Source organism: Talpa europaea, assembly GCF_964194135.1.
Source record: "Talpa europaea genome assembly, chromosome: 2".
NCBI lineage: Eukaryota > Metazoa > Chordata > Mammalia > Eulipotyphla > Talpidae > Talpa > Talpa europaea.
The window spans coordinates 97,379,783-97,401,492 of record NC_140068.1 but is presented as its reverse complement, the minus strand read 5'-3'; the positions used below and the strand labels follow the sequence as shown (position 1 = coordinate 97,401,492).

The 21,710-nt window shown below is 46.6% G+C and overlaps 1 protein-coding gene across 1 annotated transcript; it reads right to left on the bottom strand.

The window, feature by feature from the left end:
- Positions 1-4,156: 4,156 nt before the first annotated feature.
- Positions 4,157-19,750, bottom strand: LOC311187958 (HLA class II histocompatibility antigen, DM alpha chain; the record flags this gene model as incomplete). Its single annotated transcript, XM_084259317.1, has 4 exons — positions 4,157-4,383; positions 4,641-4,919; positions 6,162-6,446; positions 19,633-19,750. 4 exons carry the CDS (start codon positions 19,748-19,750, stop codon positions 4,157-4,159), a joined length of 909 nt encoding a protein of 302 aa, XP_084115443.1.
- Positions 19,751-21,710: the final 1,960 nt, after the last annotated feature.

Below are 21,710 nucleotides of genomic sequence, written 5' to 3'. Positions count from 1 at the left end.
GAGGGATTTCTTAAGATCATAAAAGGATAAGCCATAAAGGTTTGGGCTGTCAAAATTAAGTAATTCTATTCAGAGGAACTGTATACAAATTTAACTGAGAGAAGCAAGCTGGAAGAAGGCATATGCAATCGTTATACTGATAAGAATACAGACTACATAGAATATATAAGAAATCCCCACAAATCTACAAGAAAATGCAATTTTCAAAATAGATAAAAGATGCGAATCAGCAATTCACAGGGAGCAAAATCTATGAAAAGATGTTCAGCTTCACTAGTAATGAGAAAAAGGCAAATCAATTAAAAAAAGATACCACTTTCCCCCCATCACATTGCCAGCATTTGAAAGTAAAATAATGTTAAGTGTTAGTGACATTAAAAGAAAATGAGAACTGGGCCTCCCCGGTGGCGCAGCGGTTGAGCGCTGGGTTGCAAAGCTGCCCGCGGCCTCTTGCGGCGCCGGTTCGATCCCCGGCTGCTCCCCGGCCACCGGAGGAGGATCCCACATGGTGCGCAGACCTCTCCTGCCACCCGCTGCTCCCCTCAGCAGTGTGCTTCAGTCCTTCTGCCTGCTCTGCTCCCCACTCTGGCTCTGGTGAATTCTCTCACCCTCCCGCACCTCTGACTGTACCCAGTGCATGTATAAACAAAACAAACAAACATAATAAATAAATAAATAAAAAAAAACATGCCTCTATTTAAAAAAAAAAAAAAAAAAAAAAGAAAATGAGAACTACCATGCTCTGTTGGTAGGAGTGTAACCTGTTTATGATCCCCGAATTATAAGAAATTATGAACTCACTACGGAAAAAAAATGAACACAGGAATCAAGGCAGCCTATTCTTACTTTATCTTTTGTTTAAAGATTTATTTTATTTATACAAGAACTGGGGTACAGGCCAGAGGCACAGGAGAGTGAGAGGATTCACCAGAGACAGAGTGGGGAGCAGAACAGGCAGACGGACGGAAAACACTGCTGAGGGGAGCAGCAGGCACGACAGGAGAGGTCTGCCACACCACATGGGTATCTCCCTGGCCAGCCAGAAATTGAACTCACACTACAGAGGCTGCAGACAGCTTCACAGTGCTGCATTCAACCTGCTGTGCCACTGGGGAGGCCCATGGCAGCCTATTCTTGAGAGGAAAGTCTTGGTAGGTGTATTTGAGAGGAATGTGCTCTAAGTCTCAGAGGAGCTCAGAGCAGATCAGTGAGGGCTGGAGGATTAAGGATAGGCTCATGGATGTGGTCAACAGGTTGGATTGACAGCAATGGTTACTGTGAAAACAAACTGAGGAGAAAAAAAAAAGGCATTTGGTGAGAGGAAAAAGGCTGGGCAAATGTCCTAAAGTGAAGACAGACATGATATTTTCAAAGAACAATGATGAAAACAGATTCATTCAAAAACTGGATTCCTTCCAGAAAGAGTGGGTAATATTTTTAAGTAGGAAAGAGACATTATACCGGGGAGGGTCTTGAATGCTTCTCAAGTATTACAAGTGACACTTCACAGAATGTGTAATCAGAGGGCATCAGACCTAAGCCCATCATTTCACAAGTGGGGAATTTGAACAAATATGATTTGTTTAAAGTCATACAGCAAAATACAAGCAGCTTTAAGGCTTGACTGATCAGCAATTTATGGATATATTGGATAATAGATAGAAATCAGGAAGAACTAGGGAACACTAGAGAGAGAAGTAGAATGGTAAAGTGAAGAGAAAAAAGAAAGATATGTCAAGGGAGAAAACACAGTCCATGAAGTTTGATTCAAAGTAGGTCCAGGATAGAAAGCAGGTGATGCTTGTAAGTTTCCCTCTGAAAATTCTTACTGTTATTGAGTGCCTTTTCTCTGTCCTAAACATTATCCTAAATTTTTCTATAGATATTAACTTATTTAAGTTTCACAACAACCTTTGAGGTGGGCACCAGTTATCATCATCTTTTTACAGAAAATGGTAAGGAAGCACAGAGAGGTTGAATAACTTACCCAAGGACACACAGCTGAAATTTGACAGTTAAGCAATTGAACTCCCAGCAGTCTGGTTCCAGAGCCCACTTTTTTTTTTTTTTTTTTTTGTAATGGGAAATGAGGTTCCAGAGGTGATGGGCTGGTACAAATCTGATGTGCTTTTATAGAGCATTCTAAAGACTTTAGTTTTTACTCTGATTGACAAGAAAAGCCATTAAAAGGTTTTAAGCTGATGAGTGGTTTAACAAATGATAGTCCTGTCTGACTTTTGAAAAGACCAGTACAAGTTATGGCATATAGAATAGGGCAATAGCAAAAATGCTATAGAATATGGGGAATACTGTAGAGGGCAGGGGTAGAAGCTAGAGGGGTGATTAATAAGCCATTTCTTTCTTTCACTTTCCAGATCCAATTCATGAGCAAATCCTGCCAGTGCTAACTTCACCACTTCTTCCCACATCTATTACCTCAGTCTGATCATCACTGTTATGTAGATAACTGCAGTGGCTCCAGAGCTCACACTCTTAACCAATACACGTGCTGCTCTGAGATGAGATGGTTCAGAGGGGGTGTCAACCTCTGGGAACAACTGGATCTTTTCCCTGGTACAACATGAAGAACAGACTCCCTCACCAATACTAGTGAGATCATTTTACTCTTAACCGTAATGCCACCTCTTCCTCCAAAGCAAACCCCTGAACCTAAGCAAAGCAAGAAAACAAGCCCATGTAAGGCAATTTCCCCCCACAGTCATATGCCCCACCCCCACCCCCCACCCAGGACGGTCACATTTCCTTGGATAGTCCACTCAGGCCAAAACCCAGCTTGTATGAGCAGTTTGCAGGCTGCTCACACCTAAAGAGCTTGATACACTGTTTTCAAGAACTGACATGACTGAGTTGAGTGGCATCTAAAGGCTTTTTCCCTCACTCCTGAGTTTCTGTTTTCCCAGCTATGCAGAGGGTGGAAGGGAATTACACATTTTTCTAGGCAACCTATATTAGGCATAAACATTTTCACAAATTATAAAGTGTGAGAAACACACACAGTTTCCTTCATCATTATGTAAACAGATTATCAGAAAGCAGCTCTGCCTTCATTTCTCACATATTTTGCACAAACTGATAGGAGAAAAAGTAGTCATGTGGTACTGAGACGGGGACAGGAGTCTAGGGAGGAGTTAGGGGTTTTCCCATTTTCCCTCCTGACTGAGGAGCAAGCTGTGTTCAGGTAAAGGCGTGTCAAATTTGGAATGACAACTCACTCAGGCTGAGATATCCAGAAACAAATACCATGAGTTAAGAAAGAAGTCACGGGGCCTCCCCGGTGGCGCAGTGGTTGAGCACTGGGTTGCGAAGCTGCCCGCGGCCTCTGCGGCGCCGGTTCGATCCCCGGCTGCTCCCCGGCCACCGAAGGAGGGTCCCACATGGCGCGCAGACCTCTCCTGCCGCCCGCTGCTCCCCTCAGCAGTGTACTTCGGTCCTTCTGCCTGCTCTGCTCCCTGCTCTGGCTCTGGTGAATTCTCTCACCCTCCCGCGCTTCTGACTGTACCCAGTGCATGTATAAACAAAACAAACAAACAAATAAATAAAACATGCCTCTATTAAAAAAAAAAAAAGAAAGAAGTCACACTTATACTAAGGAATCAGATTTATTGTCTTAAAACAGGAAGGCATGTGATTGTGAGAGGATGGTCACTCTTGGTTCCCCTGAATGCAAGTCCAGGCACAGCAGAGCCCCCAGCTGAGAAACATGTACACACACACACACACACACACACACACACACACACACTGGAGGAGTCCTAGGAACTTCCGCTCTGAGAAGGCAAGATCCTGCATTGACGGGAGAAATCTGAGCACCTCGTGCTTGGATGGTCAGAACTGTTGGCCTCAGATTCTGGTAGGAAGAATCAGCCTAGGAGAGAGAGAGAAGGATGGAGGGAGTTCCTAGGGGGACCACCCTCCTTCCCAAAGGCCCCCCTGCTGCCTGCAGCACACCTACAGAAGTTGATCTCTCCTTGTTCCCCAATCATCTGTATGCACCCTTCCTTCCCTAGATCCCAGAGTCTCTCCTCTCCCCTTCAAAGCCATTCCTGTGACCTGTGTGTGTGTGTGTGTAACCAGAACCCCATGATGTCCGACACAAGCTTCCCCTCCCAAAGCCTGAGGATCTTCCATGTCCTCTTCATGCCACAGGAGAATCCTGGCATGCCCCCATGTATCTGGCCTGGACACTGGACCTGGCACACACAGCTTGCCCAATCCTCCAGGTCCCCAACATACCACCAGAGCAAGGCCTTTGGGAGTAGGTGATGAGGATTAAGCCGACCATGATGCCAAGCACACCCAAGGCAAAGGCTATCCCACACAGCACATTCTCCAGAAGATCTGAGGGCAATGCATTTCCAGGTACTGGAAAAAAAGAAGAGCCAGTCAGCCTGGAGACTGGGTTGGGCAACCACCCACCCAAGGGAATGATGTGGGTATCTGGGATGACAGAGGAGAAACTAAGGCATGGAAAATTGAGGTTGTCTCCAAGTGAGAATGAACTACACAAGGTCCAAGTGGAGAGAGAAAGCCCTCCCTTGGGTCTGTTGTTTCTCCACCCTTCCCTAAATCCACCCCCCCAACCCCTGCAAGAACCAGGTTTCCAGGGAGAAGGGTCTCACCCCAATAGGCAATTGCTGTGTAGCCATCAATCTCATGAGTCACAAAGCAGGCATAGAGGTCAGAGGCTTCTGGTGTAAAGTTTAAGTAAGAAAAGGCCTGGAAGCTGAGTCCATCAACAGCTGAGATGAAAGTGGGCCCTGTTCCCTCCACAGGGCCCAAGTTATGCTGCCAGTTCACCGTCAGCGTGGGTGGGAAGAGATTACTGACATAACAGACCAGCGTGTTGGGCTTGCCAAACTCCAGGGGCTTCAGCGTGAACAACTCAGCAACAGGGATCCCTGGAGGAGAGGGGGTTGAGGGATGAGAGAAGACAGAGGGAAAGGAACCTCTAGTTAAGCTGGTACCCCCTGTTTCAAAGGGACATAGCATTTGGAAGGAAGCCAGAGAGAGACAGAGTCAATGGGGATGGGCTATGGGAGAAGAGATGAGGGAGGAATTGGAGCTCTGAGGGAGGTCTTGTTCCAGGCAAGACCCAGAGGTGGAGTCAGAGGCTGAGCCCCATCCAGGCCACTAGGACCCATCTGCCCTGACTGCCTGCAGCACTTCCTGTCTAGACCTCACCACAGAATCAAATCACATGCATCTCATCAAAACAAGCACATTGAGGCCTCCCTGGTGGCACAAGGGGTTATGTCTCAGCACTATGAAGCAATCTGCAGTCACTCCAGCACAAGTTTGATCCCCTGGCCAGAGAGGTAACCCACATGGCACAGCAGACCTCTCCTGTCTCGCTGGCTGCTCCCCTCAGCAGTATTTCAGTAGATCCGCCTGTTCTCCCCACTCTGTCTCTGGTGAATCCTTTCGCCCCCCGCACCCCTGACCTACACCCCAGCTCTTATATGCATAGATAAATAAATCTTTTTTTTAAAGATTTGTTTATTTATACAAGAACCAGGGTACAGGCCAGATGCACGGGAGGGTGAGAGGATTCACCAGAGACAGAGCGGGGAACGGAACAGGTAGACTGACAAAATACACTGCTGAGGGGAGCAGAGGGCGAGACAGGAGAGTTTTGCTTCACCATGTGGGATTCTCGCCAGCCAGCCAGGATCGAACCCGCACTGCAGAGGCTGCAGACAGCTTCACTGTGTGGTGCTCAACCACCTGGGCTACCAGGGAGGCCCAATAAATAAATCTTAAAAAAAACCCACACAAGTACATCATCAGATATTCCCATTACCCCTTGCATATTGCTGAGTAGCACAAGTGCTAATAATCAAGACATCATTTGGTCGCTGTTGAAGTCATCACATTTTCCATCAATAGTTTTGAATACTTTTTGAAGGCACTTTTTTTCTGCCTCACAAAAAAACAAAAACAAAAACAAACAAATGAAAAAACCAGAGTACAGACCATGAGTGGTAGAAAATATAAAAGGTAGAATGAGTGGTAGAAAAATAAAGGTGCAGGATCAGAAGCCATCAGAGACAGGGAGCTGGTGTGGAGGGAATAATTCAATGTACAGTGTAATGAGGTTAAGAATGTAGCCCCCTCCCTTTGCCCCCAGAAAGCCCCCTGACCTCTAGACACTGGGATTTGTCCTTCAAAGTATGGGCCTACTTTCTTTGTCAAAAATGAGCAGAACTCTTTGTCAAATAAAATGTTGGAAATATCATCAGACTCCTGAGCCCAGGCAGCGAATTCAGGCAGGCGAGGCACTCGAGTTTTCTGGGAAAAGTCGAAGGAGAAGAGATAGTCCCCATCGTAGGTCTCGGAGAGCCCAAACATGGGAGTCGCGTTCTGGCAGAACATCGTGTGCATGAACGTGTGGTTTTGCAGCTCATGCCGCCACACTGGAGTCAGAGCTGCAAAGGAGACAAGGCAGGGTTCAGAGGGTGGGTGACTCCTCCTCCTCAGTTTAGAAAACATCAAGGGCTGCTTCAGGGAGGAGTCATCAGGCATAACCCCCTCCAGTGTCTGTTATTTAACTCTTCCCTCCTTTGAGGGTGCAGCAGAAATTACAATGGGACCTCTCCAAACTTCCTCTGCCCATATTAAGGCCAACTGCCTAATGTAACTTGGAAGAGGGGCACAATCGAAAGTGACAGATTCAGAATCACAAAGTTAGGGGAGGAGGTGTGCACTGCACAAAAGCAGGCATCCAGACAAGGAGGTGAGAAACTGAAGTTGACCCCACGCGCTGCTCTCCAAGCAATGCATCTTCCCAAAGGGGAGACCTGTGCCTCATTCACAGAAGGTACTGAGAGTGAAAGAATGGACCCTGCCCCATGCCACCCCCAGACACACACAGCAGACTGAAAACCAATTTCCCATCTTCTCATCAGCTTTTCCCTGGCACCCAGGCCTCACTTTCACTCCCTCAGTGCTCCAGATCTTGCAATGACAAGGTTGGGGGAAATAATCCCACAACTCCAGGAAATAATCCCTATTCTTAGAAACTCCTGGCAGGAATCCCCCCCAACCAAAAAGGAAACCCACCAAATACCCAGCACACACTACCCAGACTGGCAATTAAAGTAAGAGGGATCATCTAGATTATTCTTCCATTCTGCACCAGCCCTTACAGAGAAGGAAACTAAAGGCTAATAAAATTAAAAGTTTCAAGAACCGCAAAGTGAGATGAGTAATCTCCTAAGTAGAATAGTGGAAATAACATTCACTCAGTTCAAATATCAGTTCTACCACTTTCCAGCTGCGAAAACTTACACAAGTTACTTCGTCTCATTTCCTTCATCTATAAAATGGACATAATTAACCTCTGCTTGGAGGGATGTGGAAAATGGACTTTTCAAAGCACCTCTGACACCCACCCATCCCTAGAAGCCCTCTTTTCTCATCCTTCTCTAGTTCCTACTATCCCATAATACTTTCACCACTTGCAAAGCCCAAGGCTCTTCTCCATATGCTCTGGATTGGCCCCCCAGACCACGCCTGTGGGGACTGCAGTAAAGAGGAGGCGCTGTCATACCTCCAGATGCGGTCCAGGAGAGGGGTAGCAGCCACAGTAGGTGGAGCAGCAGCGGTGGCAGCGCAGTTCCTAGCCTCCGCTCTAGAACCATCTCTTCGCACCACCATCTACTAACAACAATCTGGCCCGGCTTCCTAAACTCCCCGCCCAGAGTATGTTGCGCCTGCTCACTTCCAATAGGTGGCTTTTTCATTTTGGCTCGACCAATCACAGAAGGGTCGGGTGTAACATCATCAGTCGCTAGGGAGAGACCTGAGACCAGCCACCTCCCGAAGACGTGGCTCTTTTAGCAGGCATGGTAGGGTGGGTACCTGCACTGGGGAGACTGGAGCAATGTCTGCCTCCTGGTGGGGATATCGCGTTAGTGAGACTGTCAGCCTCAACCTGTAACCCAACCAACGGGCTCTTTAGAGCAGCGCCGCCCCGCGGCAGAACACCACGGTGAAGAAGCTCATCTTCCCACGGCAAACCCCAGGGCTCTTCAGACTCCACCTTCTTCTTTCCTATCTCTTCCCTTTCTCAGAAAGGTATTCTCCTTCAGGAGTTAGTTCTATTCCTCCTGCGGAAACACACGATTTTTTTTTTAAGATTTCTTTATTTATTCATACAAGCACTGGGTACAGTCAGAAGCGCGGGAGGGTGAGAGAATTCACCAGAGCCAGAGCAGGGAGCAGAGCAGGCAGAAGGACCGAAGTACACTGCTGAGGGGAGCAGCGGGCGGCAGGAGAGGTCTGCGCGCCATGTGGGACCCTCGCCGGTGGCCGGGGATGGAACCGGCACTGCAGAGGCTGCCGACAGCTTCACAGCCCAGCGCACAACCGCTGCGCCACCAGAGGAGGCCCAACACACGGATATTTTAGTAAGTGTTAGGTACTGGACCTAGTGATATAAATACAAGCTAACCGAGGCATAGTCCTGCTGTCAAAGAGTTTAAAGTCTAGATGGGGAAGGGGTGTCAATAGATGAATAATTACAACGTAATGTATTTGAATAAGAATGTGCCAGGTGTTTGGGAAGTAGTAGTTCTTTGAGGATAGGAGAGTAATAGGTGGGGCATAATCAAGAAGGGTTCTAAGAATCTTGAAGGAGAAACAATTTGACCAGCAGAACGTGAGGTCGAGAAAAGCATTCTTGGCCATGGGTAAGCAAAGGTGCCAAGGTCAGAGGTGAGAGGTGATCAGAGCTCCTGAGGCTGAGGGTGGGCGTGTCCCTGTTTGTTAATGGGGAGGGGAAGGAAGGTGTCAGGATGGGCTAGAAATTTTGGCAAGAGCAGCTCACATAGGTTAGGTTATGCCACAAGGAGGTTTCGGGTTTTACTTAGCAGGTGATAGAGACATTAAAACGGAATGATGACATGATCAGTTTAACACTTTAAGAAAATTGTTCTGACATTTCAAACAATGTAATGGAGCTTGGAAAGAACTGAGGCAAATCTGTTGGTCAAGTGTGTATAGTATATAACATCAAACTCTTAAATGTTGCCCCCCCACACACACACACATACAGAGTCCTCCTGTAGCAATGTAATAGGTAAGAGATGACAAGAGCCTGAATTAAGTCATGAACAGAGAAGATGGTAGAAATTGAATATTGAGATAATTCAGACTTGAGTATAAAGGGCTTAGCTACTGAATAGAGGTGAATGGGTCAAGGATAACACCCAGGTTTCTAGATTGTGTGACTGGGTGGGTGGTCAGTGAAACGGAGTGAGTTGAAATAGAAAACTATAGAAATAGGTTTGAGGAAGAAGAGAGTGAGTTCCGTTTTGCATATGTGCAGTTTAAGAGGTATATGGGTATGGATCTCAGGCATGGTGAAACTTAAGTTGGGCGACATCAGGACATGCTGAAACAGAAGCAGTGGACAAGATCACCTCAGTAGATTGCAGAGGACATAAATCTGCACAGGTTCAAACTCCATGCCTGATCCAGTATCATGCAGGACCCAGTCAGGAACATAAAAATCACTCTAGGTATTTCAGATTGAAAGAACTTAATACAGAGAATTGGTTGCAAAGGTGTTTAAAAAAACAAGAAGTGCAAAAGGGAAAAAGAGAGTGATGGGAGGTACAGATAAGAAAAAGGAATACCTGGAAATCAGGTGCTGCTATTGCCCCTGAGCTGAAACCCAGCTCTGCATTCATTTCTCACATATTTTGCACAAACTGATAGAAATAAAAGCCATCACATGGTCTACACCTGCTGTGGTCTGCAGGAAACACTACCATAGCCAGTTCTGGGTCCACTGCAAAGTTGCCATCTCCATGATGGCTTGATCACTGAAAACGTTCTTCCTCTGCTCAGGAGGCTGGAGTCCAAAATCACCTGTTCTTGCTGCAGTTACGTCTACCAGCAACTGCCATTCTATTTGAAGCTAAAGCAGTAAGCGTTCTGGTTTCATCTGCCTTCTGATACCCTGGCAGTGCCTCCCATTGAGAGACTCTAACAGAAGCTAACTGGCCAGGAATGATGGAGTATGCACCTTGAAGACTCCCAGGCTAAGTAGTCCAGAACACAGTACAAGAGGGTGGGCGTGGTGCTGACACCAGTTAATAATCCAGGACACTGAAATGCAATAATTTCTAAGAATCTGGTGGCACCAGGAGCACCCAGAGAATTGAGAGAACAATGAAGATGCTGGTTCAGAGAAATAGAGGTGTTCATGAAGGGCAAAGTCAGCATTATCAAATGCTACTCAGAAGTCAAGGAAGGACTGAAAGTGTCCTTAGATTTGGTAGTTATGAGATGGTTGACAAATTTATTGAGAGCAGTTTCAGTGTTGCCGTGGGAGTCGACTCCAGATTGTGGTGGGCTGAGAAAAAAGTGGGAGGTGAGGAAGAAACTGTCAGTGTATATGCTGCAAGTCTGATAGAGAAGAAAAAGGGAGAAAGACAGAAGGGGTGGGGGAAGAGACAGTGAGAAAGATCTAATGTGGCAATTAGTAATCTTAGAAAATAATCTCTGACTATCAGCCATCAGTGTTTCTGAGACTCTCAAAATCCATAGTCATTTGAGAAAAAAAATAACAGCCGAAATACGGCCCTGCACAAAAACAACCACATGACCTCCCGGATATTCTGAAACACTAATGTGTATGTGTGTATGGGGGTGGGGGGAATGGTTGGGATAGGATTGGGAAATCATGGTGTTACACTCAAGAAAAGAAAATCACAGAAGATCACTTTCCCAATGCTCCACCCTTGCGGACCAACCCATTAGTAGTTCCTGCAGTGGAAAGAGCCCAGCCCTTGGGAAAGGGGAGAGGAAATTGATGACATCCCCAGATGCCTAGAGTTCCAAACCAGGGGTGGGCAAATTTTTTCCATACACGACCAGGTAATAAATTTTAGCCTCTGTGGGCTGCTCATCTGTCACGAGCCCTCAGCTGCCACATGAAAACAGACACAGGCAACACGTAAATGAGAGGACATGCCTGTGCTCCTAGCCTCTCTGCTTCTCAGACATCCCCTCAGCTCCCTTGTGGACTTTCTTCCAGTTGCTTAAATATTGGTGTTCTCTGGAGTTTTGTTCTTTATTTTTTTTACTGTGGACACTGAAATTTAAATTTCATTTAATTTTCATGAGTCACAAAATAGAATTCTGCTTTTTTCAACCATTTAAAAATGTAAAAATCATTCTCAGTTCTCAGGTCATATAAAAAAACAGATGGTGGGTTGGATTTTGCTCTGCTGAACACTATCTTACATGTGTGGACAGAATTGCAACAGGAGACCCAAAATAAACCCACCCTCCACAGAAGAGCTTGGGTATGGCAAGCTCTTGGGAATGGCAACTAGCTAATGAATACATTGTGCCCCAAGACACAACAGGTTATCTGGAAGGAGGACTGGAGAAAACACAGAAGACTGACTGGAAAGTCTGGGAACAGGTCTAGCCAACACCAGTTTTGGGTGGAATAAAGAGGTAAAAGGATCCAGATTCTCTGGAGTGGTGTGGCAAGAACCAGTGTGAGGAGAAACATAGCCACCCACTTCAAGACTAGGCGAGGTATGGGTTAACTCTGTTCTCTCCCCAAATAACATTTATGACTACCCTTCCCCTAAGTAATTCTTCCTTCAGGACCCTCCAACCTCCGTTAATAGGTATCTCAAAAACAGTCTCTAATTCCTTTGGAGAAATGACAATTGTGGGCAAGAGAGGAGCAAGGCAGCCAGTCTTGCCACCCAGGAACATATTGTCTGTTTTGGTTATTAGGTAAGTTGTCTCTGAATAGAACAGCCCAACACCTCCAAGTCCAGTGGACCTGGCTTTCTAACACTTTCTCCTTCCCTCTCTAGCACTGCCTCATGTATTTTTTCTTGGCAGTCAAATTTTCTGGGGAAAAAAAAAGTGGGCAACCACATCCATATTCACACTTGCCATTTAGTACACCCTGAACAATGGAGTTGTTCATCAATAATTTTGTGTCACTAAATCAAATGCACTCTGCAGTCTGCAACATTTGACACTGTTGGCCAAGTCCTCCTTCTTAAATTGGTCTGGATTTTTGGCATCCCTGGCAGCACTCTCTCCTAGTCCCCTCCGGCCCTGTCTTCTTCCCCAGTCTCCTTGGTGGACTCCTTCCTTCTAGCTACTCGTTACATGTTGGTGTTCCCTGGAGTTTTGTCCTTAAAACGCCTTTTCTTTTCTTACACTAGATATTTGCCCTGAATGGCAATGCCCTGGATGGCATTTACTCCCACATGCCTTCTGTCGTCACCTATTTGCTGGCGTCTTCCAAATTTACCCCTTCAGCTCTGATCTTGCTGATCATGCCCCCAGGCCCCTTTAGGCATCTCCACTGGGATATTGTGCAACTGTAGTTCTCAAATTGAGTGCTCCACAAAAGTGCCCTTCAAGATTATTTTTAATGTGATAGTGGCAATTTTTATTTTTAAATTTATTTCAACATGGATATAATACAACACCAAACACATTTACATAATGATTTTATTATGCAAAAATGTATTATATATAATAAGATTATTTTAGTGGTAAGCAAAAGAAATCCATTCTGGCTAACTTAATTTTTCAAATGCAATTTATAAGGATACTGAGCTAGCTCAGGGAAGCAAGAGGAGTGGAATACGGTAGCCTCAGCAAGGAGAACCACAGGGGCCTTAGCAGCAGGAGCTGAATTGCCATTAATATGTCTCACCTTCAAGGTCTCCAGCCTTGATCTTTCAAGCTTCCCATTGCCGGGGACATCTGGCTGGCTTATATTAGGTGTGTACTTCCGATCAATTAGCTGTGGCCAAGCAGTGTCATCTCGATGTATAAGAGCTAATTCCAGGGAAGGTTTGTACCAAGCAACCACCTCAACTGAACCATCTTCAACATTTGGCATCCCAAATAACAGGGGATCTGAGGCAAAAAGGTGAGGTAAGATCCATTCATTAATGCTCAGATACCATTTTCCAACTTATCACTTGAGTGGTATGTCATCTACTTGATGATCTCTGGTCCGTTATAGTCTTACCACAAATTCAAATGTACTTATATAATTGTGTTTTTATTAGTAAAAATATTTATATCCCACTAACTAAAAGAGGCTTTTTAAAAATTTTACTAAGAAAAGTTTCAGACATACACAAAAGAAACTAATAAATCCCCTTGTACACTCATGAGTTTCAACAACTGCCAATTCTGTCTTTCATTCTTGCTTCATCTATTTTCCTATTTCATACTTTTTGGGGCTGGAGTATTTAAAATAAATTTTGTGATGATACTGGACTAGTAGATATTTCTAAGGGTTATCTGTTAATGGGTAATAACTACGATGTTATCATCTTGACAAACAGAATTTAAAACAATTGCTTAACTTCATTTAACCCAATCTGTGCTAATTTTCCCCATAATTTCAAAAACTAAAACATCCTAAATGAAAAAATAGTGTCTTACAGCTTTCAAACTGTGCATCCATTTTTCAAAAACATCATTTATTTATTTATTCATTGCTTCTGTAGAAGAATTGGGGTGTTGGCCAGAGGTTCGAGGGGTGAGAGGATTCACCAGAGAGAATGGGGAGCAGAACAGGTGGATCTACTGAAATGCACTGCTGAGGGGAGCAGCGGGTGAGGCAGGTCTGCTGCGCCATATGTGCATTAGCTCCCTGGCCGCAGATCAACTCAGGCCGTAGGGGTGATAGTGCTGAGACTTAACCCATAGATTAACCCATTGACTTAACCCAGAGACCTGTGCTTCCATTTTTTTTAAAAATTAGTTTTTTACTCATAAACCCCTGTTGAGGATTCAATAATGAATTCTAATAGGCAAAGTTTAGGAATTACTATCCTGAATGCAAGTCCATCTCAAAATTTATAAAACCTAAACTCATCACCTTCCCTTCCCCAACATGTTCCAACTTCTGTATTCAAAACCTCAATAAATAAGGACTGTCCACCCTTGTTTGTAGTCATCTGTGCTACAAACAAGGGAGTCAACCTTGAAACTTATCTTCCTCAGACCTTCTCATGCAATTGTTTACCAAGTCCTATCAACCCTACCTCTTCATCTCTTCAAGCTATCCTATTTTCTTTCTATTCCCACTGGTTCAGGTCTATATTGGTTTGTTTTTCTTATATTACTACAACTTTCTTATACTTGGTTTCTGTCTCTAATATTATTTTCCAGTGCCACCAAAGAGGTTTTTTTATTAAGTATTTGATCACATCATATTTTCGTATGTACACCTTTAATGGTTCTCTGTAGTCTGCTTTCATTGGTGTGATACTTAACGATCTGAAACATACTTTACCTACCTCCAAAAGTCCTTTGAGAAGATTTCTTGTCTGCTCAGGACAGCTTGTTACCCAGTGCCATTACCATCATTTCTAATGTATTAGTCTCTTCTGTTTACCTGTGTGCTTCATAGTCAACTCACCCCCAGGGCAAGGCACCTAAGTGATTGTGTCCTCTTTTTTGAGCGCCTCAGCATCAACCAAGGAGGTTCATCAACAAGTGACCACTCATTGAATGAAAAAATGGACTGTTAGTTACTGGAGATTGAAGCTGAGTCTAGAAGAGACTTCATTGGATAAACGATAGACCATCCTTTCAAAAAGATATTTCAACAGTAAACTTACCAAGCATGTCTATAGGCTACTCTACACTTTCACCCCCACTACCTTTCCTGTGCCCCCCACCACTTATTTCATTCCATTTTAAGTCCCACCCAACCTCCTTCCAATTGCCCCTTTCTATGCCTTGACACCTCCTAATTCACAGCAAACCTGGCCTCTTCATTCCCACATTTACTCTCATCCCCACCTCAGCATATCTCTTCTTACCCATATTCACCCTTTCCTTTTAGCTGCACTACTGGGATGCACACTACAGCATTCCTCTCAACTGCTACACTACCCTGTTAGATTTACCATCCTTATTACAAAAACAAACAAACAAAAAATGGCTCAAAGAGATTCATTCACTTATTTATTCAGCAAATATTTATTGTGCACCCTCTATGGGCCTGGCACCAGGACACATACCATCATCAAATTTCTAATCTAATGAAAATAAAGAGCTATTAAAAAAATAAGCATACAAACCTATAAAAGCAAACTTTAAAAGCACTATGGAGGAAAAGAACTGAGATACACAAAGACTTACTGTAGGGGGAACTTACTGACACTGAGTACAGTAGGCAGAGCTGGGAAGAATGGGCCAGCAGAGGAACAGCATGTAGAAGGCCCGAAGGCTGGTCAAGGGCTGACTCCTTCAAAGAAGTGAAGGAAGACCATGTGGCTGCAGCAAAATCACTAAATGGGAGAGGACAGCAGATGAGACCTGAGATAGGCAAAAGCAAGACCACGTGGGACCTTGCGCACCACAGCGGAGATGGGTTCTAAGTGCAACTGGTTCTGATGCTGCAACTACTTTATTCTTTCTCATCTCATACGTGAATGTGCGTGCGAAGGTTCCTAGCCAACCTACCAGTCTCTCCAGAGCCCATTTAGGGTGCACAGTATTATCAAATAAATATTCCTACAAAGGTAGCTCTCATTTTCTCTCTCAAAAAAAGTAAACGGCTCCCTCATTTCTACTACCTGGCCTGGGTTTTCTCAGACCAAAGAAATTGCTCTCCAATATTAGTAATGATCCCCAATTACCAACCCAGTGAATTTCCCCCCTTTCTTCATTCTTTCACAGATATCTGCAGGATCTCATTTCCTCATTCAACCAGGGGCTTTAAACTGCGGTCTACATGCCATAAAATTTGGAGGTCCAAGAAGCTGGATGAAATTTTAAGTCACTTGTATTTTCAATATTATCTACCTAACATGCTGACATTTAATTTTATGTGAAGGAATCTTTGGAATATTAGCAGTACCTGTAAAGTTATCCTCACCAGATATTATGTTAATATTTTCGTATCATATACACAGTCATCTCAAAATATCTCTACATCTATGAAAATTATTTTTTTATTTAATATATTAGTTAAGAGTACATGTATTATATTAATAAGTAAACACATACTACAAGATCATTACATTTCTTTAAGTATGTCTATAATTGTATGTATTTACAAATATATCAGACAAGATGAAAAGGCTCTACCATTTGGCTTCTATTACTTTGTTCTGTTTTTCCTTCTTGGTTGATGCTCTTCCATTGGTTCCATTTCCTATTTTGACAAAGATCAATCCTTGGCATACAAGCAAAGTGTATTCTACTCCCTTCCTTATAAACCTCACCTACCTACAAGACTGATTCAAATATCAACTCAAAGATGACTTCCAAATCTACCTCTCCTAATCTTTTTTCTCCAAATTCAACCCTAGATCTTAAATTATCTGCTGTGCCTACCAATCAGGCAGACTGCCTGGATTCCAGACCCACCTTTGGTCACAGTGTGACCATGGGTAAATTAACATCTCTTGCTTCCACTGAAAAACGGGGGTACTGGCAATAGTATTTACTACATAGTATTAACACATCTAAAGCACTAATAGTATTAACATCTAATAGTATTAACACATCTAAAGCACTTATAACAGTGTAAGACGTTTCACATACTCAAGCATATTAGCTATTGCCAATCTCATCTCCTGCAGCCCCCTGACATTTTTATTTGACACTAACAAGTATAATGCTGGCCATTTAGGGATAAATAGATTTCCTAAACTAATGGCATAATTCTGATGAAGTCATTGCTCAAAAATTCATCTCTACTGGATCCAAACTGAGTGGTGCTGAAACCCTTCACAAGATCGACGCCCTCCCCCCCTCCAAATTTACTTTCATCTTCTTATATTCTATTTTGGCCAGAATGGACTGCACTGCAGTCTGTGAAAATGACCTGTGCTGTTCTGCTTCTGCCTTTCCGTTCCAGTATATACCCAACAGCAATGATTTTTGTCTTACTATGATTATTTCCCCAATATTAGGCATGGAGCTCCATAACACATAATTTCAGTCTCAGCTAAGTCACAGTTACTTAAACATCACTTCCTTCAACATTTGCTCACTTTGTCTCATACTGACCAGTACTATGTCAGAAGATGGGGGTATTTAGAGAAAGAAAAAAAAAAGCGCAACATTGTCGGGCTCAGGTCTCAAATTAAAGTCTAATTAAGGGAGAGTAATAATCTTATATAGGGGCTCCCCAGTGGCACAGTGGTTGAGCGTTGGGTTGCAAAGCTGCCCGCAGCCTCTGCAGCGCCGGTTCGATCCCTGGCTGCTCCCCGGCCACCGGAGGAGGGTCCCACATGGCACGCAGACCTCTCCTGCCTCCCACTGCTCCCCTCAGCAGTGTGCTTTGGTCCTTCTGCCTGCTCTGCTCCCCGCTCTGGCTCTGGTGAATTCTCTCACCCTCCCGCACTTCTGACTGACCCAGTGCTTGTATAAATAAATAAATAAATAAATCTTTAAAAAAGAAATCTTATATATGCCACACGCAATGAAAAGTCCAACCATTAAGAGGAAGGGATACCAAAAAATGAACAGTCAGTTAAATTTGAGAGGCAAAAGTAGGTTTTTTTGGATGATGGTATTTGGATTTAGATGGGGGAAAGCCTGTTCCATGGATAGAGAGCAGTATGTGTAAAATACAGTCATAAAACAATATAGTGTGTCTGGGGAATGGTTTGTTATGGCTGGAGTACAGGGTCCAAGAAGAAATAGCCAAACATGAGGCTGGCAAATCCAGGAGAGTGGATTTTATCACATAGGCAATGATGAACTAATATAGGGCTTTAAACAGCATCATGTGGCCAACGTTATATTTTGGAAACTTCACTTCTGGCAGTATTGTGGCAGAGACAAGAGAGGAAAATCTAGAGCAGTACTGGTCAATGGAACTTTCTGTGATGATGGAAATGTTCATTAATTTGTGTTGTCCAATACGACAGCAACTAGCCACATGTGGTTAATGAAAACTTCAAGTGTGGCTAATACAACTGAGAAGCGAAATTAAAAATTGCATCTAAACAGGAAGTCTAATGGATGTAAAGAGAAAAAAAAAATCAAGAATGGACTCTCAGATTCCAGTCTTCATGACTGAATAGCTGCCATCAGCCAGGGAAATAAGGAATAAGAACTACAATGCACACAGATTGCATCAATTTGGAGCCTGTTGAAGTAGCTGAGGATCAGCCACGTGATAATATTTAGTAGCAAGTTCAGGTCAAGAAATTTGTTTTAACTAAAAATAGATTTCAGAGGCTTAGAGTCCTTGAATGATATCAAAGATAAACAGACCTAGATCAAACTGAAAAAAAGTTCTGGTAAACATCCAGGCATAGAATCGAGCTTAGGAGGAAAAGTCCACAAAACTGGCTGGAGAGAAACAGTTGGACAGGAAGGGAAAGAAAGAAGTGAGAGTAGTCACAAAAAATCAAGGGTGTAGAGAATTTCAGGAAGAAAGCATGATCAAATGTCAAATGCTTCAGAGAGGTCAAATGAGGTGAGAACTGAAATGTGCTTCCCCACTTTGCCAATTAGGAGGTCCTTGGTGACATATGACAGAACAGTTTCGGTAGTGGAATAAATGGGGTGAAAAGAGGGGATAAGGCAGAGTAAATAGAGTCTACGAAGTGATGCAATACCTATTTTCTTTCCTGCGGGGAGGAGTAGGCCTGGAGGGAGGGGCTGTTAATAAAGGGACAAGTTAAGAAACCCCATGGGTAGAAAATGGCTATCCGCTCCAGGCAGATCAAAGAAAAGGAATTACCTTAAACCCAAAAGGACTTCTAGTAAGATGGTAAAGGGATACAAACATACCCCAATTTACAGGCGGGATGGAAAACCACCTTTCTGCAAGGTGGCCTTTCTGATCTATTGATGGGGAGTGGGGGTTAGGGATTACAGAATGAAAATCTGGGCCACACTCTGAAGATCAAGGGACAGACTACTGACTATAAACAAGCTACAGGCTAAAACATATATCTATATATCTTGCTCTTGAGAGTATATAAATTTATATATATATATATATATACTTCAATGACAACTGAATGATCGTAACATACCTGGATTTTATGGGATTCAAGATTCAGAGAGCAGAGAGCAAAGCTTCAATAAAAAGTAGAAGAGTGTTACCTTAAATAGTCAAGTATGAGGTAAGAAGCAAGCGATCAGAAGGCTAAAGCCGACAAGGCAGAGGGATCCAGAGACTGATAGGTCTCAAAGTTTCGGCAGATTCAGAGGATATCAGATTGCAAAGCTGCCTAAAACAAAAAGCCAAACAAAACGCCTACACCTAACGCCCACGCCTCACCTCCCCACAGCACCACGAGGGAGAAAAACTCCCTTTCTCGTGGTCGAACCTCACTTCACCCGGGGAGGGGCCCACCCTGTCAACCCTCACATCTCCGGGCTCAGGCTGCATTCTCCTTCACTGACAACGGCTTGGCAGCGCGCGTCTTCCCTGGACTCCAGCCAAGACGTGGCAGCCAGCGCCTTCCACTTGGGGAAAAGGAACCCAGTCAGGCCGCCCGGGGACGCGCCGCGAGGCCGCCGCCAGCGGAAGAGGCCGCCGAAGCAGGAGGTCGGCGCGGCGCACCGCGCCCGCCCCACCCACTGCGCGCGCCCCGAGCCCCGCCGCAGGAGCTGCGGTACCGGCCCGACGCCTGCGCGCTGCGGCTCTCCCCGCGGCCACCGGCGCGGCTTTCCCCTCCCCCAAGCCTGTCGCACCCTTGCGCCTGCGCACTGCACGTTCTCGGGGTGCGGCAGCCATGCTGAACCCGTACGGAGACGCGCGTGGGGGGGACGGGGTCGACGACAGCGGGATAGCAAGCCGGGGATATGGAGAAGCAGCGGCCTTACTGCGTTCTGGGTCTCCGGACAGAGGCCCGGGCCACGTGGGCCCTTTGGCCTTTTGCGCGACCCCCGGAATCTTTGGAAAACTGGCCCCTCGGGCGGGGGGGTGGGGGTGAACAGGGACGGTCCCACGTGACCCGGCCCGGCCAATCTGCGTGCTGCTGACGTGGCCGCGCGGCCCCGATGCTCTCCCCACCCCCCAGCTTGGTCGGGAAGGGAGGGGCTGGGGGCTACGCCCCCTCCCCCAACACAGCTCCAGTTTCCGGGGGGGTGACACCCCAGATTACATCCTCCCCCCGCACGAAGCCGAGGGGAACATTGGAGCCCCTTTGGAAGGTCCCAGGATCCAGGTGAGAAGGGGCCCTCGGGGGGAGGGGGTCTTGTTAGTCATTTAAGTGTTTAACCAATGGTGGGGAGTCCGGGAGGGAGATTCTTGGGGTTCGGAAAAAGAATCCTGAGGGTGGGAGGATTTGTCCTTCAAACAGTTTACAGCCAATGAGAGAGTGGAGGGGGGCGAGGGGAGAGGGCCCCTCGGATGGGGGAGGGGAATGGCCAACCTCGTGCCTCTATACCAATTGGAGGGCAAAGGGGCGTGGGGGCCGTGTCCCCCCCCCCCCAGTCCACTCGTTCCCTGGGGGTCCTGGAGCCGGGAGCCAGGTGAGGTTTCCCTTTGGCGGCCGGAGGGAGGGGTGACCTGGCGGGCCGGGGAGTGGGAGTGGTGTCTGAAGGTCCTACTCGTGCCTGCGAATGCTTGGAGTTGGCAGCCGGGTTGCCAAGCGCGCTGGCTCCCGGGCGCCCACTCCCCCTCTCCCCAGAGGCTGTGGCAGGAGCGCCTCTGCGCCTCCTTTGTGTCGGGGCGGCGAGCCCGCGGCCGTCACATGGCGCGCTGGAGGCTACGCTTCGAATCGCGCGTCCCGATTGTGTGCGTTCACGTGGACGCGGCCTGCGGGGCCCCTGCGCGGGCCTCGTGGCCCCGGCGGGGTCTCGCGGGCGGGTCCGCCCCGGGCCGGGAGGGCTGACGGGCCGAGAGCGGACCCCACAGTGGGGTCCGCTCGGAAGCAGACGCCCGGCCCGAGGTGGGTGCTGGGAGGGCGGTAGGAGCGCGGGCTGAGCCAGGAGGGCGCGAGCTCTCGGACCTGGAACGGTGACAGCTCACGAGGCTTCGGGTTTCTCCGGGTGGCGTCTCCGGCCGCTCCCCTCCCCCACCCCTGAACAGTTCTCCCCTTGTGCCCCGCGGGGGAGGGAGCGGAAAGCGGGGAAGAGTTACTTTTCCAAATTACTGAGTAGCAGTGGCCTCCCCGGTGACTCATGTGGGGGGAGGGAGGACGGGGAGGCAGCGGGAGCCGTGATTTTCCGGAATGCGGGGAAATAAGCCCGGGTACTGTCTGGCTGCCCTTTCGCCTTCCAAGGCCCACTATTTTCTGGGCCGGAGTGTGCCCCCGGAGGGGCCCTCGGTGCAGACCGGCCAGGCCGCGGGTGGGGAAGCGCCGACTTGGGCGGCCGGGCCACGAGGGGGGGGAGGGGAGGAGGCCTCCACAAAGTTGCTGTGTCATTGTCCTCCCCGCGGCGGCCACCCCGGCGGCCCGCTAGTGCTTTGGGGGCCGAGGCCGGGATCCCTGGCGGGGGCGGGGGGAGGGGGAAGATAGGGGGCGAGTCAGTTTTCCCGATGCGCACTTCCCCCCGCTGGGTTTGCCAGACTCGGGTGGTCGAGAAGACAGGAGATTGACGGCCATTTTAGACGCAGTGACCGAGGTTAGGCCGGAGAGCTGCTGCGAACAGAGGGAGGGTGACGTGGTTGGGGCCCAGGGACCTAGACCTCATGAGCCCTTCCCGGGGTGGGGGGGTCTTGGATCGTTGACTTAGATTTTAATAGGCAG